Here is a 24,938-nt window from a genome sequence, read left to right as displayed (position 1 = left end):
CCCAAGAGTCAGAGGACCCCCGGGACCCTCCCCATCCTTCCTGGAAGGAGAACACTCTCAGCAGGGTCTTCCTCTCTAGCCTCCGGGTACGTTTGCAGCCCGCCCCGCCCTTCCCGGCAGATTCCCTATTGGCTCTTGCGCCGGGAGAAGATGCCCTCTGATTGGCCGGCGAGCCGCTACCACTTCGGACGCGGCGCTCTCGGGGCGGGGCCTGACATGGAGTGACTGGCGGCGCGGAGGAGCGTGGGGAGGACGCGTTCACCTGCGCTCTCAGGCAGGGCTAGTGTGCGCACCACCCGAGAAGGGTAGCCGGAGTGGGGGACCCAGGGGGTGGTGGGGCTGGGGTGCCGGGAGGGACCAGGGTACAGAGGTAGGGAGGTGGGCTGGGGCGCGAAGCAGCAGCAGGGAGCACAGTGACATGGCGCGGCCAGACGCTGAGGAGGGGGCGACGGTGGCTCCCGGCCACCCGCTTGCGAAAGGATACCTTCCGGTCCCGAGGGACGCTGCGGCCGGGAAGGTGAGCGCGGAGCAGCAGAACGGGCCCAGAGCTGGCTCCCTGCTCCTGAATGGGATCCCCAGAGACAACGCCGTTGACCTCTCCGGAGCGCTTGGCGGGCCGCAGATTCTGCTGGCGCCGGAAGAGGAGACCCAGGCCCGGCTGCTACCCACGGACGCGGGAGAGGAGACTCCGGGTGCCGAAGGGACACCGCTGCCCCGGACCGCGCTTTCCACGCGGCGCTTTGTGGTGCTGCTGATCTTCAGCCTGTACTCGCTGGTGAACGCCTTTCAGTGGATCCAGTACAGCATCATCAGCAATGTGTTCCAGGGCTTCTACGGCGTCTCTTTGCTGCACATTGACTGGCTGTCCATGGTTTACATGCTGGCCTACGTGCCTCTCATATTCCCAGCCACCTGGCTGTTGGACACCAAAGGCCTGCGACTCACCGCCCTGCTGGGCTCTGGCCTCAACTGCCTAGGTGCCTGGATCAAGTGCGGCAGTGTGCAGCAGCATCTCTTCTGGGTCACCATGTTGGGCCAGTGCCTATGCTCCGTGGCCCAGGTGTTCATCCTGGGCTTGCCCTCCCACATTGCCTCAGTTTGGTTTGGGCCCAAAGAGGTGTCCACGGCTTGCGCCACCGCCGTGCTGGGCAATCAGGTAAGGACCTGAGTGAAAGAGAAAAGTCGGATCCTTAGAGGACCAGAAAAAGCCATAGTCCATGTGAGCTAGTCATATAAATGGACCTCGGGAGGCATTTGTCTATAAAATGAAGATGAGGAGATGAGTAGTTGTAAAATAAGAGGCAGTCTTGTATTAAAGAGGGCTTTTAGGCTCTTTGTAAGGACAGAACTTTCAAAATCAGCTTACAGTGACTACCTTGTCTTGCTTTGAAAATTATTTATATTGGCCTGTATGTGCTTAATGTCATAGAAAACTTATCAGTGCATTAATGAAGTAAACTTGCATAGGTGTTATGTTTGTCACCAGTGTGTTCTTTGCAAAAGGGAGGTGGTGGATTCTGGGAAGTTTGTTTTCATTTAGAGTGGTCATTGTGAACACTATTTAATTTTATATATAGTAGTCAGCACAGAGCTATGTATTAATGACTCCTAAATCAATATTCTGGTGATAAAGATTTCAAGGCATTACTGAGTCCAATTACTTACTTTTAACAATAAGACTATGCAAGACAAATCACTGATTGTGGAAAACATTGCAGAAAGGATGGTTTTTTTTTTTTTTTTTGCTAACTCTCCATTAAGAGTCCAGATTGTAATGCCATTAGCATTTCAGAAGCATTGTTAGGTAGAATGGTTTTTGTGTGTGTTTTTAAAAACTGCGGACTGATTCTCATTATTTAAGTTATGTGTATGGGATCCTATGATACTTTCTGTAAACTATATTGAGTGTTCATTCAGCTTGAGAATATCTAGTTAAAAACTGGTACACCAAAACCTCCACATCTCTATACTTATATTGCCATATGTAACTATGTAACACAAGAATGTTACTTTCTCACTTCAAATCTCACACTTGTTTCAAGATCACAGGAATATTTATTTAAAATACACAAAGACTGACTCTACATGCTGGTTGCTTTATTTCCTTTTTCTACAAGTGCAGAAGAAAGAGTAGCTTGAAACATATTTGTGTATTTAAAATAATTTATGACTGACACTTCATTTGGTTGCTTCTGCATATTCAATGGGAGCTGTTTTCTTAAAGTATTTTACATTTAAAAATTATATTCAAGATTAATTCTTCATTGAGCATGATAAAAGTATCAACTCCATTTACTTATAGGCAGACTTCCTTTTAACCACACACTTGTGGATCATCTTCTTACTCTCCTTGTGTTCTCATTCCTTCCTTGGCTCCAATAGTTGTACCGTTGCTCATTATTCCCAAGTATGCACTTTCAGCCTAGTTTATGGAATGTCCATTCATACTCAGCATTGTTGAGCACTCACTAAGAGGCTGGCAACACACTAAGTGTTTCACATGCATTATGTCATTTAATTTAATACTATAAGATTGGAACTGTTAGTCTCCTCATTTGATAGGTAATAGAAACTGAGACTTGAAGTAATGAAATTATTTTGTAATGGTCACATAGCTAGTTAGTGTTGTGTGACCACACTCAAGTCTGTCTAGTTCTTGAATTCCTAGCTTTTAATTTCTGCATCTGTACTGCAAGTCTCTAACTAGAAGACCCTTTTAAAACAGATCAAATTATGTCGTTGCCCTGCTTTGAACTTGCCAATGATTTCCCATAGTACATAAAATGTAAACTCTACTCTAAATGACAAAAACTAAAAACAAAAACAAACAAACAAACAAAACCCCACCAACTTACATATATGTCTTCTTTGGTTCCTTAAACAGCGCTAAGCTTGTACTTGGTTAAGGGTCTTTGCAGAAGCATTCCCTTTGCCTGGAATGTTCTTCATTTTAGGATCATGTGATTATATTCTTAGTGTCACTCAGCTCTCTGTTTAAATTCATTCTAAATATCCAGTGGCATTTCTCAATCCCATTTAGAGTTGCTCAGTCAATTTTATATCATTATATTGTAATTCTTCATATTACATTTATCACTCTCATTTATTATTTATGTATTTATATACATACATGTTCATTGTTGTCTATTATCCATCACCTTTCCCCTTGATTATAATGTAGATTTCATGACAAGCTATATGGTGTGAATACACACAGCTCTATCACTACACTACTATATTATTATCATTACTGTATTTATTATAGCACCTGGCTTGTTGTAGGCTCTCCCTGAAAACATGATGAGTGCATGAAGGAACTTCAGACTCATTGCCACTGGAGTATTGCCATATCTCTTAGGAACCCACCACTCAAAATTATCTTGTAGTTCATTTCTTTTCACCTCTATTGCTTAGTTTGGCCACCCATGGTGCTTACCTAGACCATACTAACTTATCTCCTTATCTGCAGCCCTTGCTGCCTTCCCTCTGTTCTTCACAGTGTCCTGCTCCCTAATGTGCTGATCTCTTCAGAGCACTCCCTTGGCCCCTGCAGTGACTTCCATTGTCCTTAAGATAAAACAAGACCCCCTCTAATGTAACTTGCAAGATTTTTTAGATCTGCCTCCTACCAGCTCTTTATCTCACTCCATGCCCCTCTCCCCTTTTCCACATACACAGTCTTTCTCTGCTTTGAGCCAGACCTTGCATACTGACAATTTCTTACAAGGTCATGTTGTCCCCTTCCTGGCTTTGTACATAATGCACTTTGGCTTAGAACACTACTTCTTGTTCATTTGTCTAGCTCCAACTTCTTTCAGCCCTTTGTTTCTCCAAAAACTTTTCTTAAACCCAAGTCTGTACAAGGTGCTCCTACAAAATATTCTACTACCTAGAATGAGCACATGTCTCAGTTTACCTGGCTTAGTCTGGGTGTACATCTGTTGCTTGGTATATTTACTATTGAAGTTTGTTTTACTCTGAACAGTGTTCTGATTTGGGTAATAAATTACACAGTCTCCCCAGTCTTAGAACTCTCTAATTCTCCATCACGGTACTGTATTACCACAATCTGTTAGAATATCTTTTTGATTATCTCTATTCAGCTTTTTGGAAAGAAGCAAGTGAAATATTTGTTAAACATTATTCTTCCTACCTCAGCCTTGAAACATTTCTTGGGCCCTTCCCAATGTCCAATACCATGAAGTAGTCACTCCCCTCCCTCCTTCCTTCTAATCCCTAGTAATTACTAAACTGCTTTCTCTCCATATGTATTTACCTAGTCTGAATGTTTCATACAAACAGAATTATACAATATATGGCCCCATTTATATCTGACTTCTTTCACTTATCACGTTTTCAAAGTTAATGCATGTTATAGCACTGTATCAGTACATCATTTCTTTTTGTAACTGAATAATATTGCATATACCAAAGTTTGTTTATCTACTCACTCACTGATAAACATTTCAGTTATTACCATATTTTGGATATTGTGAATTATGACTACTATGAACATTTATATATAATTATTTATTTGAATACCTATTTTCAGTTTTGGGGGTATATACCTAGGCATAGATTGCTGTTCCATAGGGTAATTTTATCCACAATGGCTGTATCATTTTATACTTCCACCAGCAGTATAGGAGGGTTTTAATTTCTCCATATTCTTGCCAACCCTTGTTATTTTATTGTTATAGCCCTTCTAGGGGTGTGAAGTGGAATCTCATTGTGGTTTTGATTTGCTTGTCCCTAAAGATTAAAGATATAGGCATTTTTAAATATGCTTATTGGCCATTTGCATATATTTAGGAAAATCTCTATTCAAGTCCTTTGCTTATTTTAAAACTAGAACATTTGTCTTTTTGTTCTTTAGTTGTTAAGAGTTCTTTATTTTGGATGCTAGTCTCTTGATTCTTTCTCATTCTGTGGGTTGTTTTTTCTTAATTCTGTTTTTACATATTCTTACTCCCCTTCATGATTGTAAGCATAAAAGTGTAAGGACTATATTTTACATTACTTTATAGCAGAATCACTCAGAGTAGAAACTCATTATATGTTTTTTTGAATAGGAAAGAGATTTGTTGGAAATTTTCCTTTAACAATAATACAAGGACATTAGAACATAGTTTTAGAATTTATAGCATACCTTTATAAATATTAGCTCTTCTGTATGTTCTGTTAAATGGCAGTATTTACCTTTTTCTCTAATGATATGAACTGTTAACAGGACTATTCATTTTACAGCTTGGAACCGCAGTTGGCTTTTTACTACCACCTGTTTTAGTGCCCAACACACAGAATGACACAGATCTCCTGGCTCATAATATAAGCATCATGTTTTATGGAACATCAGGTGTTGCCACACTTTTATTTATTTTAACAGCAATTGGTAAGTGAATTATTTTCCTTAAAGATTAGATAAATGCATGACAAAGAGATGAGAATAACTAACCCTGAAAATTTTTGTTGATACTATCACAAATGCCATTTGCTTGTTTTATTCTAAATGTATACTATGCTCAGATAATGATGGTACAACCCTAGGGTCCACTACATGGTATTTTACTATCGTAAAAGGTTTGACGACTAATCCATCTCATTTATCTCCCTACTAACTTTTCTTTCTGATAATTTCAAATATATTACTTGCTTCCTTCCCATATTTGTCTACATGGTCCACATCTTATGCCTATCTAGCCAGGAACAAGTTTTTGTCATGCTTTGAAATGAGTCAAGTAGGCTACCATCTTTCTTTTAATGATAAGTCCTCCCAAGGATCCCCAATTTTAAAATTAACTGGATCTAAAATGTTGACCAGTGGATGATCCTGGGCAGCAGCAAGCCGTTCAACGGAATTTCAAACTGTGGCAACTATCTGCTTGTTAGGCCACTCCAGCAAAGCACGGCTGCCACCATTCGTCACTGAGTCCTCTCGTCTGGGCCTGTCTCTTGAAGCAGTCAGTCAAAAGTCAGCTGCAAGCAGCCATCACCAGTTTGGAAGAAGCTTTGGGAAGGTCTGCTTTTTAAAGTTTATTTTTAATGGGAAACAATTTTAATTTCAGGGAAAAAAGGTAGTGAGGTATATGTAAGTAATAGAGCTGTTAACATAACTATAATAATGCCCCTTGGCACTCTGTATCTTAAATGGAATTGGGGAAGAAAAGAACTATAAAGCTGAAAAGCCCCCTTTTCATCATTGAAATGTATAATTAAATATAATTATAGGCAGAAGTTTTAGATCTATACATTAACTTATAGCATACCCTTAATAGTAATGAAAAATTCATATTTTATGATCTCCAGATGTGAAATCCTCAGTTTTCAGAGAAATGTGTGCTGAAGACTCTAGAGTGTTCCAATAGAGACTGTCTTGGTAGATGAACTGCAGGATCCAGGTATAGGAAGCTCAGCCCACATGCTTAATTTCTTTTTTTAAGATGATGAACAAAATGTTCTCTTGGTAGCATAATAAGTATTCTGACATGTCCGATCTGCTTGAGGTTGGTTTTTATATTTTCAGTAATCAGAGAGTGGCATATTTGCAGTGTGCTAATTATTGAAAAAAAGACAAATTATCTCTGTACTATTTTAGCACTTAACATGGTTTTAAAAACATTTTAGAAGTAAAAACTCTCTTAAATTTGCTTTTTTAAAAAATATGTTTTAGTTGTTGATGGACCTTTATTTTATTTATTTGTATGTGGTACTGAGAATCAAACCCAGTGCCTCACGCAGGCTAGGCAAGCACTCTACCACTAAGCCACAACCCTAGCCCCTAAATTTGCTTTATCTGGTAGCCATATTTGATTTGCTAGTTGGAATAGGAAATATTGTTTTTACATGTTTCATTAGTAATAGAGATTTTTTTTATAATTTATTCTAATCATTTTTTTTAAAGAGAGAGAGAGGAGAGAGAGGAAAGAGAGAATTTTTAATATTTATTATTTAGTTCTCGGCGGACACAACATCTTTGTTGGTATGTGGTGCTGAGGATCGAACCCGGGCCGCACGCATGGCAGGCGAGCGTGCTACCGCTTGAGCCACATCCCCAGCCCAGTAATAGAGATTTTTAAGGCATAAAATTCTCATTCCATTGAGGGGCTTGTGTAAAAGAACATAAATTCCAGTTTTCCTTTTTATATCATTTTCAGTTAGTTTTCTATTTGGAAGAGCGTAGTAAACTACATATCAGATATCCAAAAATATGAAATTATTATATATATGATATGTGTGCATATATGCTTAAATTGATACAATATAAGATTTTTATCTAAGGAAGAACAATCATAATAGGTACAACCATCAGCATATTACTCTGTTTTGTTTTCCTCGTGTCCAAATTTTTGCTCAAGGCTCCTGAATTACTAAGATATGACCCTCTTTCCCTCTGAATTCTACTCATGATTATTTTGAAAATCCAGCCAACATGGTGTACTGAATTGGTATTCAGCAGTCTTCCTAAAATACTGTCTTGAAAGTTCAGGCCATAGAACCCTATTCCCCTCCCTCATGGAGCATATGTGTGAATGTAGTTCATCCAGCATTTCCACTGAATTTCATGCTGGAAGAACCCCACTGTAGCCTCTCACATTTGGTTGCTGATGTGTGCTAATCATCCCTTTGAGGAAGGTCCTGTTACCATCACTCCCATTTTACATACAGATGAGGAAACTGGGTCATGTAACTTGATATAACTTTAAGTTGCCCAAGTTCACAATTAATAAAGTCAGGTTTAAGCCTAGGTAGTGTAAATCCATATATAAAATGTTATATTCAAAATAGATCATTTTAATTTTACTTTACCTCATTTTATTTCTAATTTAAATTCCTCTTGTATAAGTGGTAATGTTGTTGTATTTAAAGTCTGTAGAGCAATAAATTTGCCATTTAGCCCAAATATGTCAATTGAAATATTTTCCTGATTCATTAATGTAAGTGGATGACAGAAACCAAAAGTAATGCTAATAAAAACATTTAATACTAATGTATTTAAACACAAGTGTATATAGCATGTAGGCATTTTACTTGTGGTTTTTTTTTTTTTTTTTTTGGTGGTAGTGGGGATTGAACCCAGGGCCTTCTGCATGTAGACAAGCACTCTACCAACTGAGCTATATCCCCAGCTCTTACTTTTGATTTTTCTATTAAAGATATGCTTGGACTAGCTTGTAGCTCAGTGGTAGAGTGCTTGCCCTGCATGTGTAAGGCACTGGGTTCAATCCTCAGTACCACATAAAAATGAATGAATGAATAAATAAATAAATAAATAAAGGTATCATGTCCATCTACAACTAAAATAATAATTATTATTATAATAATTATAATTATAATAATTTTTAAAAAGATCCATATGTAAGCTATAAACTTTTAACAAATACATTTTATTTAGTCTGTAAGAATTTCAAGCCACTAAGGCAAAGGCTCTGATTTTGTAAAATAATGTTTCTAAAAGGACAATATATTTTATATTTTAATAATTGCAAAATTCTTTTAGATATGTCATATCATGTGATCCTTTAGAGCTTATTATTGTTAATTCTGTTTTATGAAGGAGAAAGCAGAAACTGAGGGCTGGGGATGTAGCTTATTGACAGAGAGCTTTCCTAGCATGCATTAGGTCCTATGTTCAATCCCCAGCATTGCAGAAAAAAGAAAAGAAAGAAAGAAAATAGCAATTCAGTGTAAACAAGGTCATACACCCTTGGCTTTTTGTTCACCTTTTTTTCATAAACTTAAGTCTGACTTTACTATAGGGTGTAGTTTTTAAATACAGACTAGATTTTGCTAAGAGAGAGTTTATCTGAACTAAATGATAACACTTGTATTCAGAAAATAAATCTAGTGGAGTTAAAGACTGGTGAAAAATTGTATTTACCTCTGCTGAAATTTGACTTCAGATTTGGAAGATTTAGACTTCTTTTTATCATAATGAATAAAAACCTAAGTAATAGACTTAAAACACATTAAATAACCTGCTACCTTGTAAGCAAAGTTTTACAGTCTGAAATTTTCACAACTGTGAGTATTCTGTACTAACATTGTTAATAAACAGATATCTCCTATCTAACTAAAACACAAAAAGACTTTCTGGAAAAGATGCCAAACATCCTAACAGTTCAAGGATCGGATAGGGTAAAAGGAGGAAGAAGAATTGCAACAACTTAAACATTTTAATCTCCTGGTCTTTCCAAGTAAGGATATTAAGTAGTAAATATTTATGAGCTGTATCTCTTCTTGAATTAGTTGTGATATCTGTAAAAAATAGATATTTCAGTTTGATACATTTTGATTATATCATAATTAATGTTTTTTTTTTTTTAAAGAGAGAGCGAGAGAGGAGAGTGAGAGAGAGAGAGTGAGAGAGAATTTTTAATATTTATTTTTTAGTTCTTGGCAGACACAACATCTTTGTTGGTATGTGGTGCTGAGGATCGAACCCGGGCCGCACGCATGCCAGGCGAGCGCGCTACCGCTTGAGCCACATCCCCAGCCCCCATAATTAATGTTTTGACCAGCCAAAAAAACTTAATTTTTTGTTTTTTAGCAGCAAAAAGGAGAATTGGAGAATTGCAGTATTTTGCAGAAGTTATAAGGGATATTTTTTCCTTTCTCAGTGATTCTCAAACCCAGATGGCTATACTGATAGCATTTGGGGAGTTTTTTGGTTTACTATAGATTTTATCATGGAGGTTCTCATTATTGAACTTGGATAGAATCTCAAAATATGTATTGTTTTAAAATGGTTCCAGTTGACAGGTTCATCAGTTCTAACCCACTTAGAATAGGTCTCCCTTGTTGGAAGAAAGAAATTGTCACAAAAGAACAGGAGGGAGGGAGAAAGAGAAAGAAAAGCAGAAATTAGAAATTTTCATTAGAGGAAAAGAGGGGGAAGAAAGAAAAGCAGAAATTGTAATCTTCCAGAAATGTTACTTTTTTTTTTTCTGAATCAACTTACCTTCTTTTTTCTCTTTGAATTTACTCTATTTGATTAAATGCTAAGGTGTATGTTTTCATGAAATCTCTGAAGTCAAGGTGCCTTTACTGATCAATGATGTCTAACATTTGTGGTAATGGAGACAAGGTTGTGTGAAAACCTTGTGATAACCTGGCAAGGTCACTGAGTGCAAGCATCTTAGATTTAATGATACAGACTTTTCCTTTTGTTGTAGTTAAATTTTTTTAGTGAATAGCTTAAAATTTTGAGGAACTAAAAAGAGTAGATTTTAATTTCTGACATACCAAATTTTAAAATGCAGATTAACTCTTTTGTCACTTAGTCATGACTTCTGGATAGCCTTTTAGTTTTCTATCTCTATAACAAAATACTTCAGGTAATTAACTTATAAAAAGAAAAAGATTATTTTAACTCATAGTTTTGGAGGTTCTAGTCCATGATTGGGCAGACGAATTGCTTTAGGCCTTTGATGGGCTTGCTGGATGGCCATGGCACAGAGAGCGTGTTGGAGCAGATGGCTCACATGAGTCAAGAAACAAAAGAGAGAGAAAAGGGTTGGGGTCCCACCATCCCCTTCCAGGGCATGCCCCTGGTAACTTAAAGGCCCCCCACCAGGCCCCATTTCTGAAAGGTTCCACTTGGAGAATCTTTAGCGTCCCCAGGGACCAAGCCTTTAATACATGAACCTTTAAAGGACACTTATCCACACCATACCACTGACCCTATAGAAATCTCTCCCTAGCCATCTATTGTGGGAAACTGGTAGATCCTTCCCTGCCTAGCCAAAGGAAGTCTTTAGATGTCTGGCTAAGAATGCTGTGAGATCTCTAACTAGAAACAGTACTAAAACTGTAGAGCATCAGACACCATATGCCACACTTTCCTATCTGTTAATTCTACCCCTAGATTTTCCATGTGCCACTCAAGTAAGTGAGCAAGAAATACAGCCTGCTCCCATGAAACCACCTGGACTTCCTCAGTTCCAGATGTGTCCTTGAATGAGATGATAAACTTTGCATCAAATTGCAGAAGGAATAGTTACTAACTCAAGACAGTCCTCTCAGTGTTCAGTAGTTTATCATCTTGTTCATACCCGAGGCTTACCTCTAATTACAAATTGAACTAAATTTAAAAATAGAGTCCTTGATATAGTAAAAATTAATTTTGATCAACTAAAATGAAATAATCAGTAGGCAAGATGGTGACATATTAATGATGGTTTTGTAGCTCAGACAAGTGAACTGGCCAAATCTCTTGAGTTTTAGTCAGTTTCAGAGGGCTGAGACGATAATACCAAACTGTTTTGCACTTAGAAGTCACTGAAAATGAAAAACCTCACCATAAAAGACATTCACTACTTCCTTAAACTGATTCTGTCTGCTCACTAAGAGAGATATAAATAATTATGTATTTTTACCCGGGCAATTTATTACACTTATGTTAATTACATATAATCCTTCTCATGTTCATTCCCAGCATTCAAAGAAAAACCTCCATACCCACCAAGTCAGGCTCAGGCAGCAATTCAAGACAGTCCCCCTGAAGAGTACTCTTACAAGAAATCAATAAGAAACCTGTTTAAAAATATTCCTTTTGTCCTTCTGTTGATCAGTTATGGTAAGTGGCTTTCTTGTATTTTCTATGATGTCTGTATAAACCTTTGAGCACTGTGGATTCTTTTTATTTAACCTGGTGGTTTAACCTTAATGAAATTGGTTAGTGAACTCCATAGCATAATCACGGACTTAAATGATAAACTGAAAGCAAAAGAATCCATGGTGGATCATTTTACATGATTTCAAAATAAATAGATCTCAAAGAGAGAAGTGTTGTTTTCTTGTGAGTTCTCCTAGAGTGCAGGTCATTGATGAACTGTCGTTATGACTACATGCAATAAGCATGTGGGAAGTGCTGTCAGTGGCTCCTTTCTTACACCCTGTGCAAACTGGCACTTATTTTTAACTGTTCTGTCAAAACTAGACATTAAGAAAATCATATTACAGTTCTAACTTAAAAACAATTCTGGCTGGGCGCAGTGGCAACTTAGGAGGCTGAGGCAGGAGGATCGTGAGTTCAAAGCCAGTCTTAGCAGATTAGCAAGGCACTTAGCAACTCAGTGAGACCCTGTCTCTAAATAAAATATAAAAAAGAGCTGGGGCTCAGTGGTTAAGCACCTGGGATTCAATTAAAATTCTGGTTCTTCTAAAATTTTCAATTTAGCTGACAGTTACTTATCCTACACTGTAGCTTTGACTGCAGATACCAACACTGGTTCTTTTCAGGGTTTTCTGACAGTTTGTTTTTTTGTTTCTTACATGAACACTATCCACATTGTATACTAACACTCCCTGATTTGTGTTTTTCTTGCCTTCGGAAGTTACTTGCTACTTCTCTTTTTTTGTGGCCTGATTTGAACTCTCACCTTTTCAACAGGATTAGTTCCTCAGTTTTTAGTGGAAATTGCTAATCATGAAAGAGTGAGATATTTTTTTCTTTTTAAAGAGAGAGTGAGAGGGAGAGAGAGAGAGAGAGAGAGAGAGAGAGAGAGAGAGAGAGAGAATTTTTTTTTTTAATATTTATTTTTTAGTTTTCGGCGGACACAACATCTATGTTTGTATGTGGTGCTGAGGATCGAACCCGGGCCGCACACATGCCAGGCGAGCACGCTACTGCTTGAGCCATATCCCCAGCCCAAGAGTGAGATATTTAATCTAAAGAACTCCATGTACCCATCACTATGTAGGCTGTCACCCGGCTTCAACAGTTACCAACATTTTGTCATTCTTAATTTATATACTTCCTCTATTTTTTCCTAGAATTTTATATATATATATATATATATATATTTTTTTTTTTTTTTTTTTTTGAGATGGTTTCTCACTGAGTTGCTTAGAAATTTGCTAAGTTGCTGAGGTTCGCTGTGAACTTGTGATCTTCCTGCCTCAGCTCCTGAGCTGCCAGGATTACAAGCGTGTGCACCACACCTGGCTTCCTAGAATATGTTAAAAGGGAATTTCAGAAGTGTCATAACATCTCATCTTTAAATACTTTAGCATGTCATAATTCTTTTTCTTAATTTTACAGGAAACCTCCCTTTGTAGTTAAACCTAAAATTTTAAAGAAGGAGGTAGAGAAATACCTCAATATTTCAAAATTGGCTCAATACTATTCGAGCAAATTTATTTCTTAAGGCTGTCATTTAAGAGAACTTTTTCAATACAAATTTGTATTGTTTTCCAATACAAAATTTGTTTTTCAGACAAACTTAAGACCAACGCCAATACAGACATACACACAGAATTTCTCCACATGTATGTACACTCTTCATTCCAGTCTCTTCATTTTGTGCCATTATTTCCTTTACCTGAAATGTGTTCCTACAACACCTACCTTAATGTGTACTTCACTTATTGTTCATGTTGTTATTCATTTGTAATTTATTTCATCAAAAGCTATAAATACCAACTAAATGTATAACAGTGCTCTAAATGCTTTGTGGGCTAGAATGAAGCATGGTATAATTTCTGCCCATAAGTAATTTATCATTAGTTGTCATGACCATTTATTGTTATCTCCCAAGTGGGGAAGATAATTTAAATACCTGAAAAGTAAACAACAATGTAGGAGGGATTTATAAAAAAATAATAGTAATATGAGAGGTTGCATGGTGAGTGCATGCTACAGGCCTTACAGGTTAGGAAAGGGTGAATGAAGGAAGGGCTGTGGGTGGCAGGGAGGGCGACGTGAAGAACATGGGGATAGAGTTCATTGCGTAGACAAAGGGGAAAAGGAAATGGTGTGAGCCAGGGCCTGAGATGGTACCCTCTCTGAGTACTCTGACTTCTGTGGAGTTTTGATCTCTTTAGGATCATATCACTTGGTAGTTAACTTGATTGTACACAAGTGGTTATTAAAATTAAGGGAGCTAGAGTTGTGGCTCAGTGGTAGAGCTCTTGCCAGACATGTGTGAGGTCCTGGGCTCTGTCCTCAGTACTGCATACAAATAAACAAATAAATAAAAAATAAAAGATCCGGGCTGGGGATGTGGCTCAAGCGGTAGCGCGCTCGCCTGGCGTGCGTGCGGCCCGGGTTCGATCCTCAGCACCACATACCAACAAAGATGTTGTGTCCGCCGAGAACTAAAAAATAAATATTAAAAATTCTCTCTCTCTCTCTCTCTCTCTCGCTCTCTCTCCCTCCTCTCTCACTCTCTCTTTAAAAAAATAAAAAATAAAATAAAATAAAAGATCCATTAGCAACTAAAAAAATATTTTTAAAAAATTATGTTTAAAATCTGTAAAGGTGTGGGGCTGGGGTTTTGTCTTAGTGGCAGTGCACTTGCCTGGCATGTATGAGGCACTGGATTCCATTCTCAGCACTGCATATAAATAAATAAAATAAAGGTCTATCGACAACGAAAAAAATCTTTTAAAAAAATGTATAAAGGGCTCTCATATGTATTTAATTCTTCAAGTAATTATTTTTGAGATGGAAAGAAGACTTGATTTCTTTTTTCTTAATTTTAAGTTTTATTTATTGGTACAAACAGATAATACATGCATATAGTATCAAATTCATAAGGTACCATGGGTGCACAATAGAAAGTTAGTGTCCCCCATCTCTTTTCCTGGGTCACCCACTTTCCCTCCCAAAGGCAATTACTGTTATCATCTTCAACTTGTAAGGCTATTGTAACCTTTATAATCAAAATCAGATAAGGATTATATAAGGGGGAAATTATTAGTTAATTTCACTTATGAATGTAGATAGTGAAAAAACCAACTAAAATACTAGGAAACTAATTTATAAAAATAATAATACATCCCGACCACATTTGGCTTATCTCAGGAATGAGAAATGTTTTAGTAGACTTATAATATATTCATATAATTTACCACAGTAATGGATCAAAGAGAAAAATTAACCCAATTGCTGAGTGAAAGCATGTGATAAAATTAATTACCCATTGATCAAAGACTTGTAGCAAACTGAATACAAATGAACTTTCTGAACCGGATATATCAGGTTTATCTACAAAACCCCAACAGCACACATCATATTAAAGGCAAAACCTTAGAACCATTCTATTTAAGAATCAATAAGAAGCATCCCTTAGATAAAATACCTACTGTCACTTTCTATTCAGCATCCAACTGGGAGTCCTGGCTGTCTCAGAAACATAGGAAAAAGAAAGAAACAATATAAGAAACAGAAATAAAGAAGTTATTGTTTGTAGGTAACATGATTATGTATATCAGCAGTCAGAAAACAATGGCCCTGAGCCAATTCTATCTGTTGCCTGTTTTTATAAAAACAGTTATTGCACAGTGTCTTCAGCTATTTCTGGGTTCCAAGAGCTAGTTGAGTAGTTGCATCAGAGACAACATGGCCTGCAAAGTTAAAAATATTTACAATCTATTCCTTTACAGAAAATTTGCTGATCCCTCATCCATTAAAATAATGCAGAAGAACCTAGAGACAACTATTAAGCTAATGAATCATTGAGATTACTAGATAGATAACTGACGATTCGAAAACATTCATTGCATTTCTCTTTATATTAGCAACAAAAATATATCTTGAAATAAATAACCAAAAGAACTTTATAAAGAAAATTATAAAACATTGCAAGGCATAAAAGAAGACCTAAATGGAGAAATATACCTTTATGTACAGAGAGAACTCAAATTGATAATGACGCCAGTTTACGATGCAGGATCACTGTATTGATGAAAGGGCCAGACACAGAGGCTGCTTGGGAAGCTAATTTGAGTTTACTCTATTGAAGGAATATAAGGAGCAAAGAGTTAGGAAATATGATGAGGAGCGCAACGTCTCAATCACAGTTGGAGAAATTTCTTCGCCCACTAAACAGATACAAGTTAAGGATCATAATGTTGAGTGAAGATCAGGTCACATCTTTTGGATGAATACTTGTCACCTCCACGCCTTGTATTCTACACATAAGATTGGAGCAGTCTTGCACATGGAATAGTCTGGATAAGGAATAGCACTTCTAGGAGAAATTTTTAGAATTGTATATATAGTGTCAAAGACTCGGCAACCAAATGAACTAAGGAAAGCATTTTTGAGGTATGCTTTATTACTATCCCAAATATTGCCCTCTGTTACATGAAACACAGATATACCTTACTCTAGATTCAGATAACATAGCATCCCTTGCTATTAGTATTCTTATAATATATTCATATAATTTACCACAGTAAAAATTAATCCAATTGCTGAATGAAAGCATGTGATAAAATTAATTACCCATTGATCAAAGACTTGTAGCAAACTGTGAATAAAAATGAACTTTCTGAACCGGATATATCAGGTTTATCTACAAACCCCAACAGCAGACATCACACTAAAGGCAGAACCTTAGTACCATTCCATTTAAAAATCAGTAAGAAGCATCCCTTAGATAAGATACCTACTTTGTAAATTTATTTATTTGTTCTAATCGGAAGTCTTTGTCTAAACACTTGCTGTCCTTATTCAGATCTGGAATAGATAAGATCACCCTTGGGTGCAGTGTAGTAGAATACACTCAGCCCTGAGCATAGACCTCATTTTATCCTCTGCTTTCCCAGGCAAATCCAGTCTGGCCAAGGGGCAACCTTGGACTCAATGGGAAGCTGAGTAACAAAGACCAGTTACCCAGGTGTTTTTGTTCAGTTTTGCTAACAGGTTTTTAGACCAGCTGTAGGCTTTATCCTGTAATCTTATTTAAATAGGGATTATAATAGAACGTAACTTATTCTAAAATTCCTATGAGAGAAGTAAGGATCAAGAACAATAAAGATAATTTTAAAATTATTAAAGATAATTTTAGCAAAGAACAAGATGAGGGACTCATTCTTAGCTACCAAGATTTATAAAGCTATGGTAATTAAGATGTCATGAATAGCAACAGATAGATGGTTAGATCACTGGAAGAACAGAGAGTCCCATGGTCTACTCCTATCTTGATGGAAGCTAAGTTATATTACCTCAATGAAACCCTTGCAGAAAATATTTAGTGGCCTGTCAAATTAAAGTTTATTCCTTGGCATGCTCCATGTTCAGTGTGAATTAGCAGCAAGGTTTTGCTCATGAAAGTGACTCAGATTCAGTCTGACATCTCTCTGCCTGCTTCCACAGCTAGTTGGGTGGAAAACAGAGTGTCACTTTTGCTCATATTTTAAGTCACGTGGCCACTCCTGGAATAAATAAAACGAGAATATTTGCAAATAATTAATGACTAGCACATATTCATATATAAAAACTTGATGTTTGACAGAAATTATTTTTGCATCACATACAATAACATACACATACATAATGCCATCTGGTTTTCTTGAGATTTTTTTTTCTTTTTCTTTTTTTTTTTAAAGAGAGAATTTTTAATATTTATTTTTTAGTTTTCGGAGGACACAACATCTTTATTTTATTTTTGTTTTATTTTTATGTGATGCTGAGGATCGAACCCAGTACCCTGCACATGCCAGGCGAGCTTGCTATCGCTTGAGCCACATCCCCAGCCCAGGGATTGTTTTTTTCTGATTGGTTCATAGGAGTTATTTTTATAGCAGATACTACTCCTTTGTTCTCTTATCTTTCTCAAAAGATGAGAGATAGGATTGTGGAAAGTCTAAAAATGAATCTGAAGTACAGATGATGAAATGTTGATGTTCAACAAAACTAGGTCTTAAATAAGGATATTTGCTATAGAATTTCTATACTCTTTATATTCCTGAAATATTTAATAATATATATGGAGAAATAATAAACTTAAACCTCAGTAACATTAAAATCTCAGCTTACCAAAATTCATATAATACATTAAGATATACTAGGATTTATACCTACTCATATGATTCCTGATAACCAGCTCTTTTTATATGTCTCTTTTTAAGTATTCTTTCATTAATGTTGATTTGCAAATTGCCTTGTAAATATTTTGATACAGGAGTAAGATCTTTGAAGTAAGATCTTTTAATATTCATTGGCTATAGTGCATTGTAGATGCTAAGTAAACGATCCATTGCTTGTTGGTTGCCATATACAGTGTTGTATGTGGGGATATGATTTATGGTCAGAATATCTGAATCTAAATAATAATAGTGCTATGACAGAATTTTGCTATCATATTCTATTAGTCCATTTTCTGTTGCTATAACAAAATACCTGAGGTTGGGTGCTTTGTAAAGAAAAAAATATTTATTAAACTCATAGTTTTGAAGGCTGAAAGTCCAAGAGCAGGTTATTCCTTTTGTTCTGAGGGCTTCCTGACTGCATCACAATGTGGGAGAGAGGAGAATGGGAAATGGCCACATGTGAAAGGGACCAAGAGATAGGATCAACTCACTTTTTAACAACCTTGTCTTGTGAGAGCTAATTCTCTACCATTATTAATCCCTTTCAAGGGTTTAATTAACCTAATCACCTTGCTCTAGGCCTCCCTCTTAAAGATCTCATCACCTCAATACCAGCATACTTGGGATAAACTTCCAAACCATAGCACTTCTCTCTAGTAAATTTAGGTGTTAAGTTAATCAGTCCACATTCTGAAAGGGAATGGCAGTAGTTTTTAATTTCATCAGCAGTGTGGGAAATACATTATATTTTCACAGCTGTTACCTGGTATTCCGTGTTACTTCATGAACTGGAAAATGATACATTTATAATTTTTTCTTCATGTAGGAATCATGACTGGAGCATTTTATTCAGTCTCAACATTATTAAATCAAATGATATTGACACATTACGAGGTAAGCTTCTGCTTTCATCTTATTGCATGTCTGGCCAAGAATTTTTCTTCAGCCGTCTGATCATAAGTTCAAGAATTAACACTTTGTTGCTGTAGAAGATTTACATTTGTTTTAACTGAGAATACATTTGTTAAAAAAAAAAGAAAAAAAGAAAATTTTAAGGGTCTAGTTGAATGAAGCAGCATCCTATCTAAAGATCTAGAAAGGCCCTCAACTGAGCAGAGGAGGTGAAAGGACTGAAGAAAGGAGAAAAAAGGCACAAAAGAGGATTGGCCATTTGGGGGGTACCTGGGATCAAACCCAGGGATGCTTACCCACTAGGTCACACCACCAGCCCTTTTTATTTTTTGAGACAGGGTCTCGCTAAGTTGCTGAGGTGAGCCTCGAACTTGCTGTCGCCCTGCCTCAGCCTCCTAAGCTGCTGGGATTACAGGTGTGAGCCACCGCACCCAGCTCTATAGTTACTTTACAGGGTTAAAACAGCAGGAACCCAGCTCCTATTGGTTGCTGTGCATCTCTAGCCCATTTTAAAGTCAAGTTCGATTATGTGGCAGCTAGCAGGAATGACTCCATTCTGATTTTAGTCTAGTCTGGTCGGGTCTGTCTGGCCTAAAATAAGAGTTCAATCTGAAAACAATGATCTCTTTATTTATTTATTTAGGTACCAGGTATTGAACTCAGAGGTGCTTAACCACTGAACCACATCCCCAGCCCTTTTTATGTTTTATTTTGAGACAACATCTCGATAAGTTGCTTAGGGCCTCAATAAGATGCTGAGGCTGGCTTTGAACTCACAGTCCTCCTACTTCAACCTCCCAAGTCACTAGGATTACAGGTGTGCTCCACCATGCCCAGTGAGCTCCCATAATTTTCTTTTTTTTTTTTTTTTTTGAGAGAGAGAGAGAGAATTTTAATATTTATTTTTTAGTTATTGGTGGACACAACATCTTTGTTTGTATGTGGTGCTGAGGATCGAATCCGGGCCGCACGCATGCCAGGCGAGCGCGCTACCGCTTGAGCCACATCCCCAGCCCGATCTCCCATAATTTTCATCAAACCTATTAAATCTGACTTATAAAGCATACAATGTTGGAAGCAGAAATTATTATCTCTATGACCATACTTTACTAATGTTATTGTGTATACGGAAAAAGACAAACTATTTTAAAGGGAAATCAACATAAACATGGAGAAGTAAATATTAAATTCTAACTGACCTCTCTGCTTTCCAAAGGAAAACACAGTTGTAATCTGTAAAAGCTATTCCTTTTTAGATACATAAATTACATAAGAATCCTAATAAAAATCATTGTGCTTCTAGCTACGGAGGTGCAAGGAAATTTTTCCTTTTTTATTCCCTCTCTTATTTTAGATATTTTTTCTGGTTTTAAAATATGATGCCCTCTATATATTTTTTACAACCCACCCCCAAACTCTAACCCAGGTATTGAATCTTCCTTCTGTATGCTTAATTTTATCTGATTATTTCCATGGTCTATATAAAGGTATGGAATATGAAGGATATATTTGAATTAAAAATATTTGATTAGTTTCTTCTGCAAATTGTTTTCAGGGAGAAGAGGTGAATGCTGGAAGGATTGGGTTAACACTGGTAGTAGCTGGAATGGTTGGCTCCATTCTCTGTGGCTTGTGGCTGGATTATACCAAAACATACAAGTAAGTGAAAAACAGATGTGTATAAGTGTTTTTTGTTTTTTTTCTGGGGTGTGGGTGGGTTATCGGGGATTGAACCCAGTGGTGCTTTACCACTGAGACACATCCCCAGCCCATTTCTGGAATATTTTATGTAGAGATAGGGTCTCACTGTGTTGCTTAGGACCTTAGGTTGTTGAGGATGACTTTGAACTCGCCGTCCTCCTTCCTCAGCCTCCCAAACCACTGGGACCCAAAGGTATTTTGATTTTGAAAGAAATTTTACTTTTTATCTTAAGGGATTTAAAGTGTTACTGTTACTTAAAGACATGAGTTCTAAACACTTGTAGGTTCTTGTCACTTAGCAAATGTTTCAATAATCTATATATTACTATATTTTATTGGTCACATTTATTTTATCTTTGAGAACGTGGATACCTGATGAACTTCTTTCAATTTAACAATATGTATATATTCTTTTTAGAAGGATTCACATCTATCTAAAATAGGTCCTTCTTTTATGTGTTCTTCTTAGTCTTACATGACAGTACAGTGTATTTTGACATATTATACATGCATGGAGTATAACTTATCCTAATTAGGTTCCTGTTCTTGTGGTTGTACATGATGTGGAGTTTCCCTGGTCATGTATTCAAATACAAGACTAGGAAAGTTACATTTGATGAATTCTACTGTCCTTCCTATTCTCCTTCCCCTCCCCTCCCTTTGTTTCCCGTTGTCTAATCCAATGGACTTTTTTTTTTTTTTAAAGAGAGAGTGTGTGTGTGTGTGTGTGTGTGAGAGAGAGAGAGAGGGAGAGAGAGAGAGAGAGAGAGAATTTTTAATATTTTTTTTTAGTTCTCGGCGGACACAACATCTTTGTTGGTATGTGGTGCTGAGGATCGAACCCGGGCTGCACGAATGCCAGGCAAGCGCGCTACCGCTTGAGCCACATCCCCAGCCCCAATGGACTTCTATTCTGCCTCTGCCCACCCTTCCTTGTTGTGTGTTAGCATATCAGAGAGAACATTGGGCTTCTGGTTTTTTGGGATTGGCTTACTTCACTTAATATTATAGTCTCCAGTCTATCCATAAAATAGGTTCTTTTTAGAAACATTTGACTTTTGACAGACATTATCTTCTTCTTTCTTATGTTACAGGTTTGAAAACAATCAAAAAGCTGTTCCATCAAAAGCATTTGCCCTTTTTTAAATTTTTTTTTTTGTAGTTGTAGATGGACAGCATTATTTTATTTGTTTATTTTTATGTGGTGCCGAGTATCTAACCCAGTGCCTCACATGGGAGAGGCAAGTGCTGTGCTACAGCCCCAGCCCCGTTTGTCTTTTTTTTTTGTGATAAAAATTTTTGGCTAAGATGTTTCAACCATAGCACCACTTAACTATTATAAAATGCGTAATATAAAAATGCTGTTCATTTGCATCTATATGGAACAGCAAAATGCTAACATAAAAGAAAAAGTGAGAGACACTAATTGGGAAACCAAGAAAGGGTTTCAGAAGCAGCATCTTTTTCTGGAGGCCTTAAAAGAATTAATAGACTAAACCGTCTCTTATGTGCATGGGAGGATGAATGAATGGACCTGTGAGTGAATAAATGAATAGAATGAAGTAAACTGAATGAATGAATCAGAACTGTGTCAGATATGCCTTTAAGGCCCAGGATATTTATACTATTATCCTAAACCCTTCCAAAAGTATCTTTGACCTTGAAATTCTCCAAGATAATTCTCTCACAATTTAAAAATGAACTTTTTATGGTTTCACTACTGTAAAATTATATCTTAGGGTAAGACTCATTTAATTTGTAGAGGAAGAGCTCATGTGTAAAGGGCTTCCTTTCTTTATAGTCTTTAGTCCACAGTATGTTTAGAAAACTTGGTAGGCATAGAAATGTGTTCTGGTCACCCTGACTTTCTTCTCAGGGTAACTCCTGTTCCTTCTCCCAACTCCTGGTGTGTGTATCCCTTTTGGCTAGGAATTACAGCAAGCGATATGTGATCCCTGTCCTTGAGACACTCATCATCTAAATGGAGCTATAAGACATCCACAAAAGAAACATTAAATGATAATATAATACACTAAAATTGATGTCATAAGTGCCAGTTGTGTAGGTATAATTGGTAAGGAGATTTAAAGGAGGGAATTTTGTGTGCTGCAGTGGTTAGGGAAGGCATTCGAAAGAGGTGAGATTTGATCTGAATCGTGAAATATGAGCGGGGAACTCTCCTGTTTGGTGGCATAAAAGTTATTTTGTCTATGTGAGTATCCCTTCCTATCTAAGCACTGGCTATGGTGTTAGTTTTTTTCCTGCTGTTGTTGAATCTTAAATTTAATCTTGAAAGCCCATGATTTGGTGAATAACATTTTCTACAAATAAGAAGAATGGGTGAGTTTTTTTTTTTTTTTTTCCTTTGGTACTGGGGATTGAACCCAGAGGTGCTTTACCACTGACCTGTATCGCAGCCCTATTTATTTCTTATTTTGTGACAGAGTTTTAATAAGTTGCTTAGGGTCTTGCTAAATTGCTGAGGCTGTCCTTGAACTTTTAATCCTCCTTCCTCAGCCTCTCAAGTCACTGGGACTATAAGCATGGACCTGTGTACCTAGCTAGAATGAACAAATTTTGAAAAACAAAGATTTTTTACTATTTAGATAGTGCAATGGCTAGCCACATGATTTTTATGTGCCTATGATAATCAGAAAAAAATACTAACAGTTTTGTTGTTTTGTTTTAGACAGACAACTTTGATAGTTTACATTTTGTCTTTTATCGGAATGGTTATATTTACTTTCACGTTGGACCTTGGTTACATTATCATCGTGTTTGTTACTGGAGGGATACTTGGGTAAGTGTCAAATATAATAAAGACAAATGATACCATGTTATTATAATTCTGAAGTCTTATTACTCTGGCTTTAATTTTTTTAAAGGTCATCCCAAGCTTCTATAATATTTTAAAGTCTGGAAGATCCATCCACTGCTTACTGTGTATATAAATGTGAACTATAAAAAATAGTTGAAAATTGGTTTTTGTATACTGTTGGTAAAAAATGGATAATCCTTACCTAGTCCAAGTAACTTTAGGTATAAAGATAATTGGCCTAGAAAACTAGATGCAGGGCTGGGGATGTGGCTCAAGTGGTAGCGCGCTCGCCTGGCATGCGTGCGGCCCGAGTTCGATCCTCAGCACCACATAGAGACAAAGATGCTGTGTCCGCCAAATACTGAAAAATAAATATTAAAATTCTCTCTCTCTCTCCCTCTTTCTCACTCTCTCTCACTCTTTCTTTAAAAAAAAAAAAGAAAAAGAAAACTAGATGCAATTTTTTCTTAGAAACAAACTCAGGAATTGCTTTGCTTCCCAATTCTTGTGAATTGGCTGGTTAATCAATAATAATAGTTTCTTATATCAATAATAATAATCAATAATAATAGTTTCACATAGCAACCTCAAAACATTCACTTATAGAATGCTTGCATCAATGTGTGACATTGTCCTGGTACTTTTTCCCCCATAATTGTGGCTTTGTTTCCCTAGGTTTTTCATGACTGGTTACCTTCCCTTGGGTTTTGAATTTGCTGTTGAAATTACTTACCCTGAATCTGAGGGCACTTCGTCTGGTCTTCTCAATGCTGCTGCACAGGTGGGTATTCCTCAGCTTTCTCTTAAACCCTCAATGATTATTTTACCTAGTCATCTAGTGAATATTAAGTTTGACTATAGTTTTTCTTTTAACAATCTCATTTTTCAGTGACTATTTCTAGAAGCCAAACCATATGAAGAAAATGAGTTTAAAAAGTTCTGGGGAAAAAAAATGTACTTTTTTTTTTTTTTGGTGCTAGGGATTGAACCTAGGGCCTTGTGCATGCAAGGCAAGCACTCTACCAACTGAGCTATATCCTCAGCCCCCAAATGTACACTTGAAAGAAGCAAACTTTATTATTTCTCTTATTTTATTTTAGGTGTTTGGGATTTTGTTCACATTGGCTCAAGGAAAGCTCACAACAGACCATGGTCCTAAGGCAGGAAACATTTTCCTTTGTTTCTGGATGTTTTTAGGCATCATTTTAACAGGTAAATTAGAGTGTTGTGTTGTGCTTTTAATTAAATTTTCATGTATATTGCTTCTTAAGGGCTTTGCAGAATTCAAGGGTTAAAAATGAGATAAGAAATCAGGAAATTATTTTCTTCTAAGTATATAAGTGTATTAATTTGTTTTGCTGGGTATGGTGGCACATGCCTGTCATTCCAGAAACTCTGAAGGCTGAGGCAGGAGGATCACAAGTTCTAGGTCAGCCTCAGTAACTTAGCGAGACTGTCTCAAAATAAAAAGGTAAAAAGGATTGGAGATGGGGCTCAGTGGTAAAATGCCCCTGGATTCAATCCCTACTCTAAAATGACAACAATAAAATCTGTTAATTTAAATTTTTCAAAATCAGTACAGTTACTGTTCACAGAAAACAAATCCATTTTAAGAAGCACAGAGAAGACCTGGAGTTGAGTCAAACCTCCTTAGGCGTTACTTAACCTCTTCAAGACTATAGACAGG

General features: G+C 36.9%; 1 protein-coding gene across 4 annotated transcripts in view; it reads left to right on the top strand.

Annotated features, from left to right (window-relative positions):
• The first annotated feature begins 223 nt into the window (after positions 1 to 223).
• FLVCR1 (FLVCR choline and heme transporter 1) overlaps positions 224 to 24,938 on the top strand; it is a 34,967-nt gene continuing 10,252 nt past the window's right edge. The window contains exons 1-8 of one of the 4 annotated variants that reach the window (XM_081300205.1): positions 224 to 1,156; positions 5,248 to 5,392; positions 11,435 to 11,575; positions 18,647 to 18,714; positions 20,288 to 20,391; positions 23,123 to 23,233; positions 23,927 to 24,032; positions 24,352 to 24,463. In XM_081300205.1, coding sequence (XP_081156331.1) covers positions 419 to 1,156; positions 5,248 to 5,392; positions 11,435 to 11,575; positions 18,647 to 18,714; positions 20,288 to 20,391; positions 23,123 to 23,233; positions 23,927 to 24,032; positions 24,352 to 24,463 — 1,525 coding nt within the window. In that variant the 5' untranslated portion in view covers positions 224 to 418. Of the gene's footprint in view, positions 1,157 to 5,247; positions 5,393 to 5,821; positions 6,018 to 10,864; positions 10,965 to 11,434; positions 11,576 to 18,646; positions 18,715 to 20,287; positions 20,392 to 23,122; positions 23,234 to 23,926; positions 24,033 to 24,351; positions 24,464 to 24,938 lie in introns of those variants that run through there. The other 3 variants (XR_014022778.1, XM_081300206.1, XM_081300207.1) reach the window with 3 other exon arrangements.

Source organism: Spermophilus citellus (assembly GCF_964194105.1).
Source record: "Spermophilus citellus genome assembly, chromosome: 6".
Classification (NCBI taxonomy): domain Eukaryota; kingdom Metazoa; phylum Chordata; class Mammalia; order Rodentia; family Sciuridae; genus Spermophilus; species Spermophilus citellus.
The sequence above is the reverse complement of the archived record's forward strand: the minus strand, read 5'-3'. Positions and strand labels throughout refer to the sequence as shown.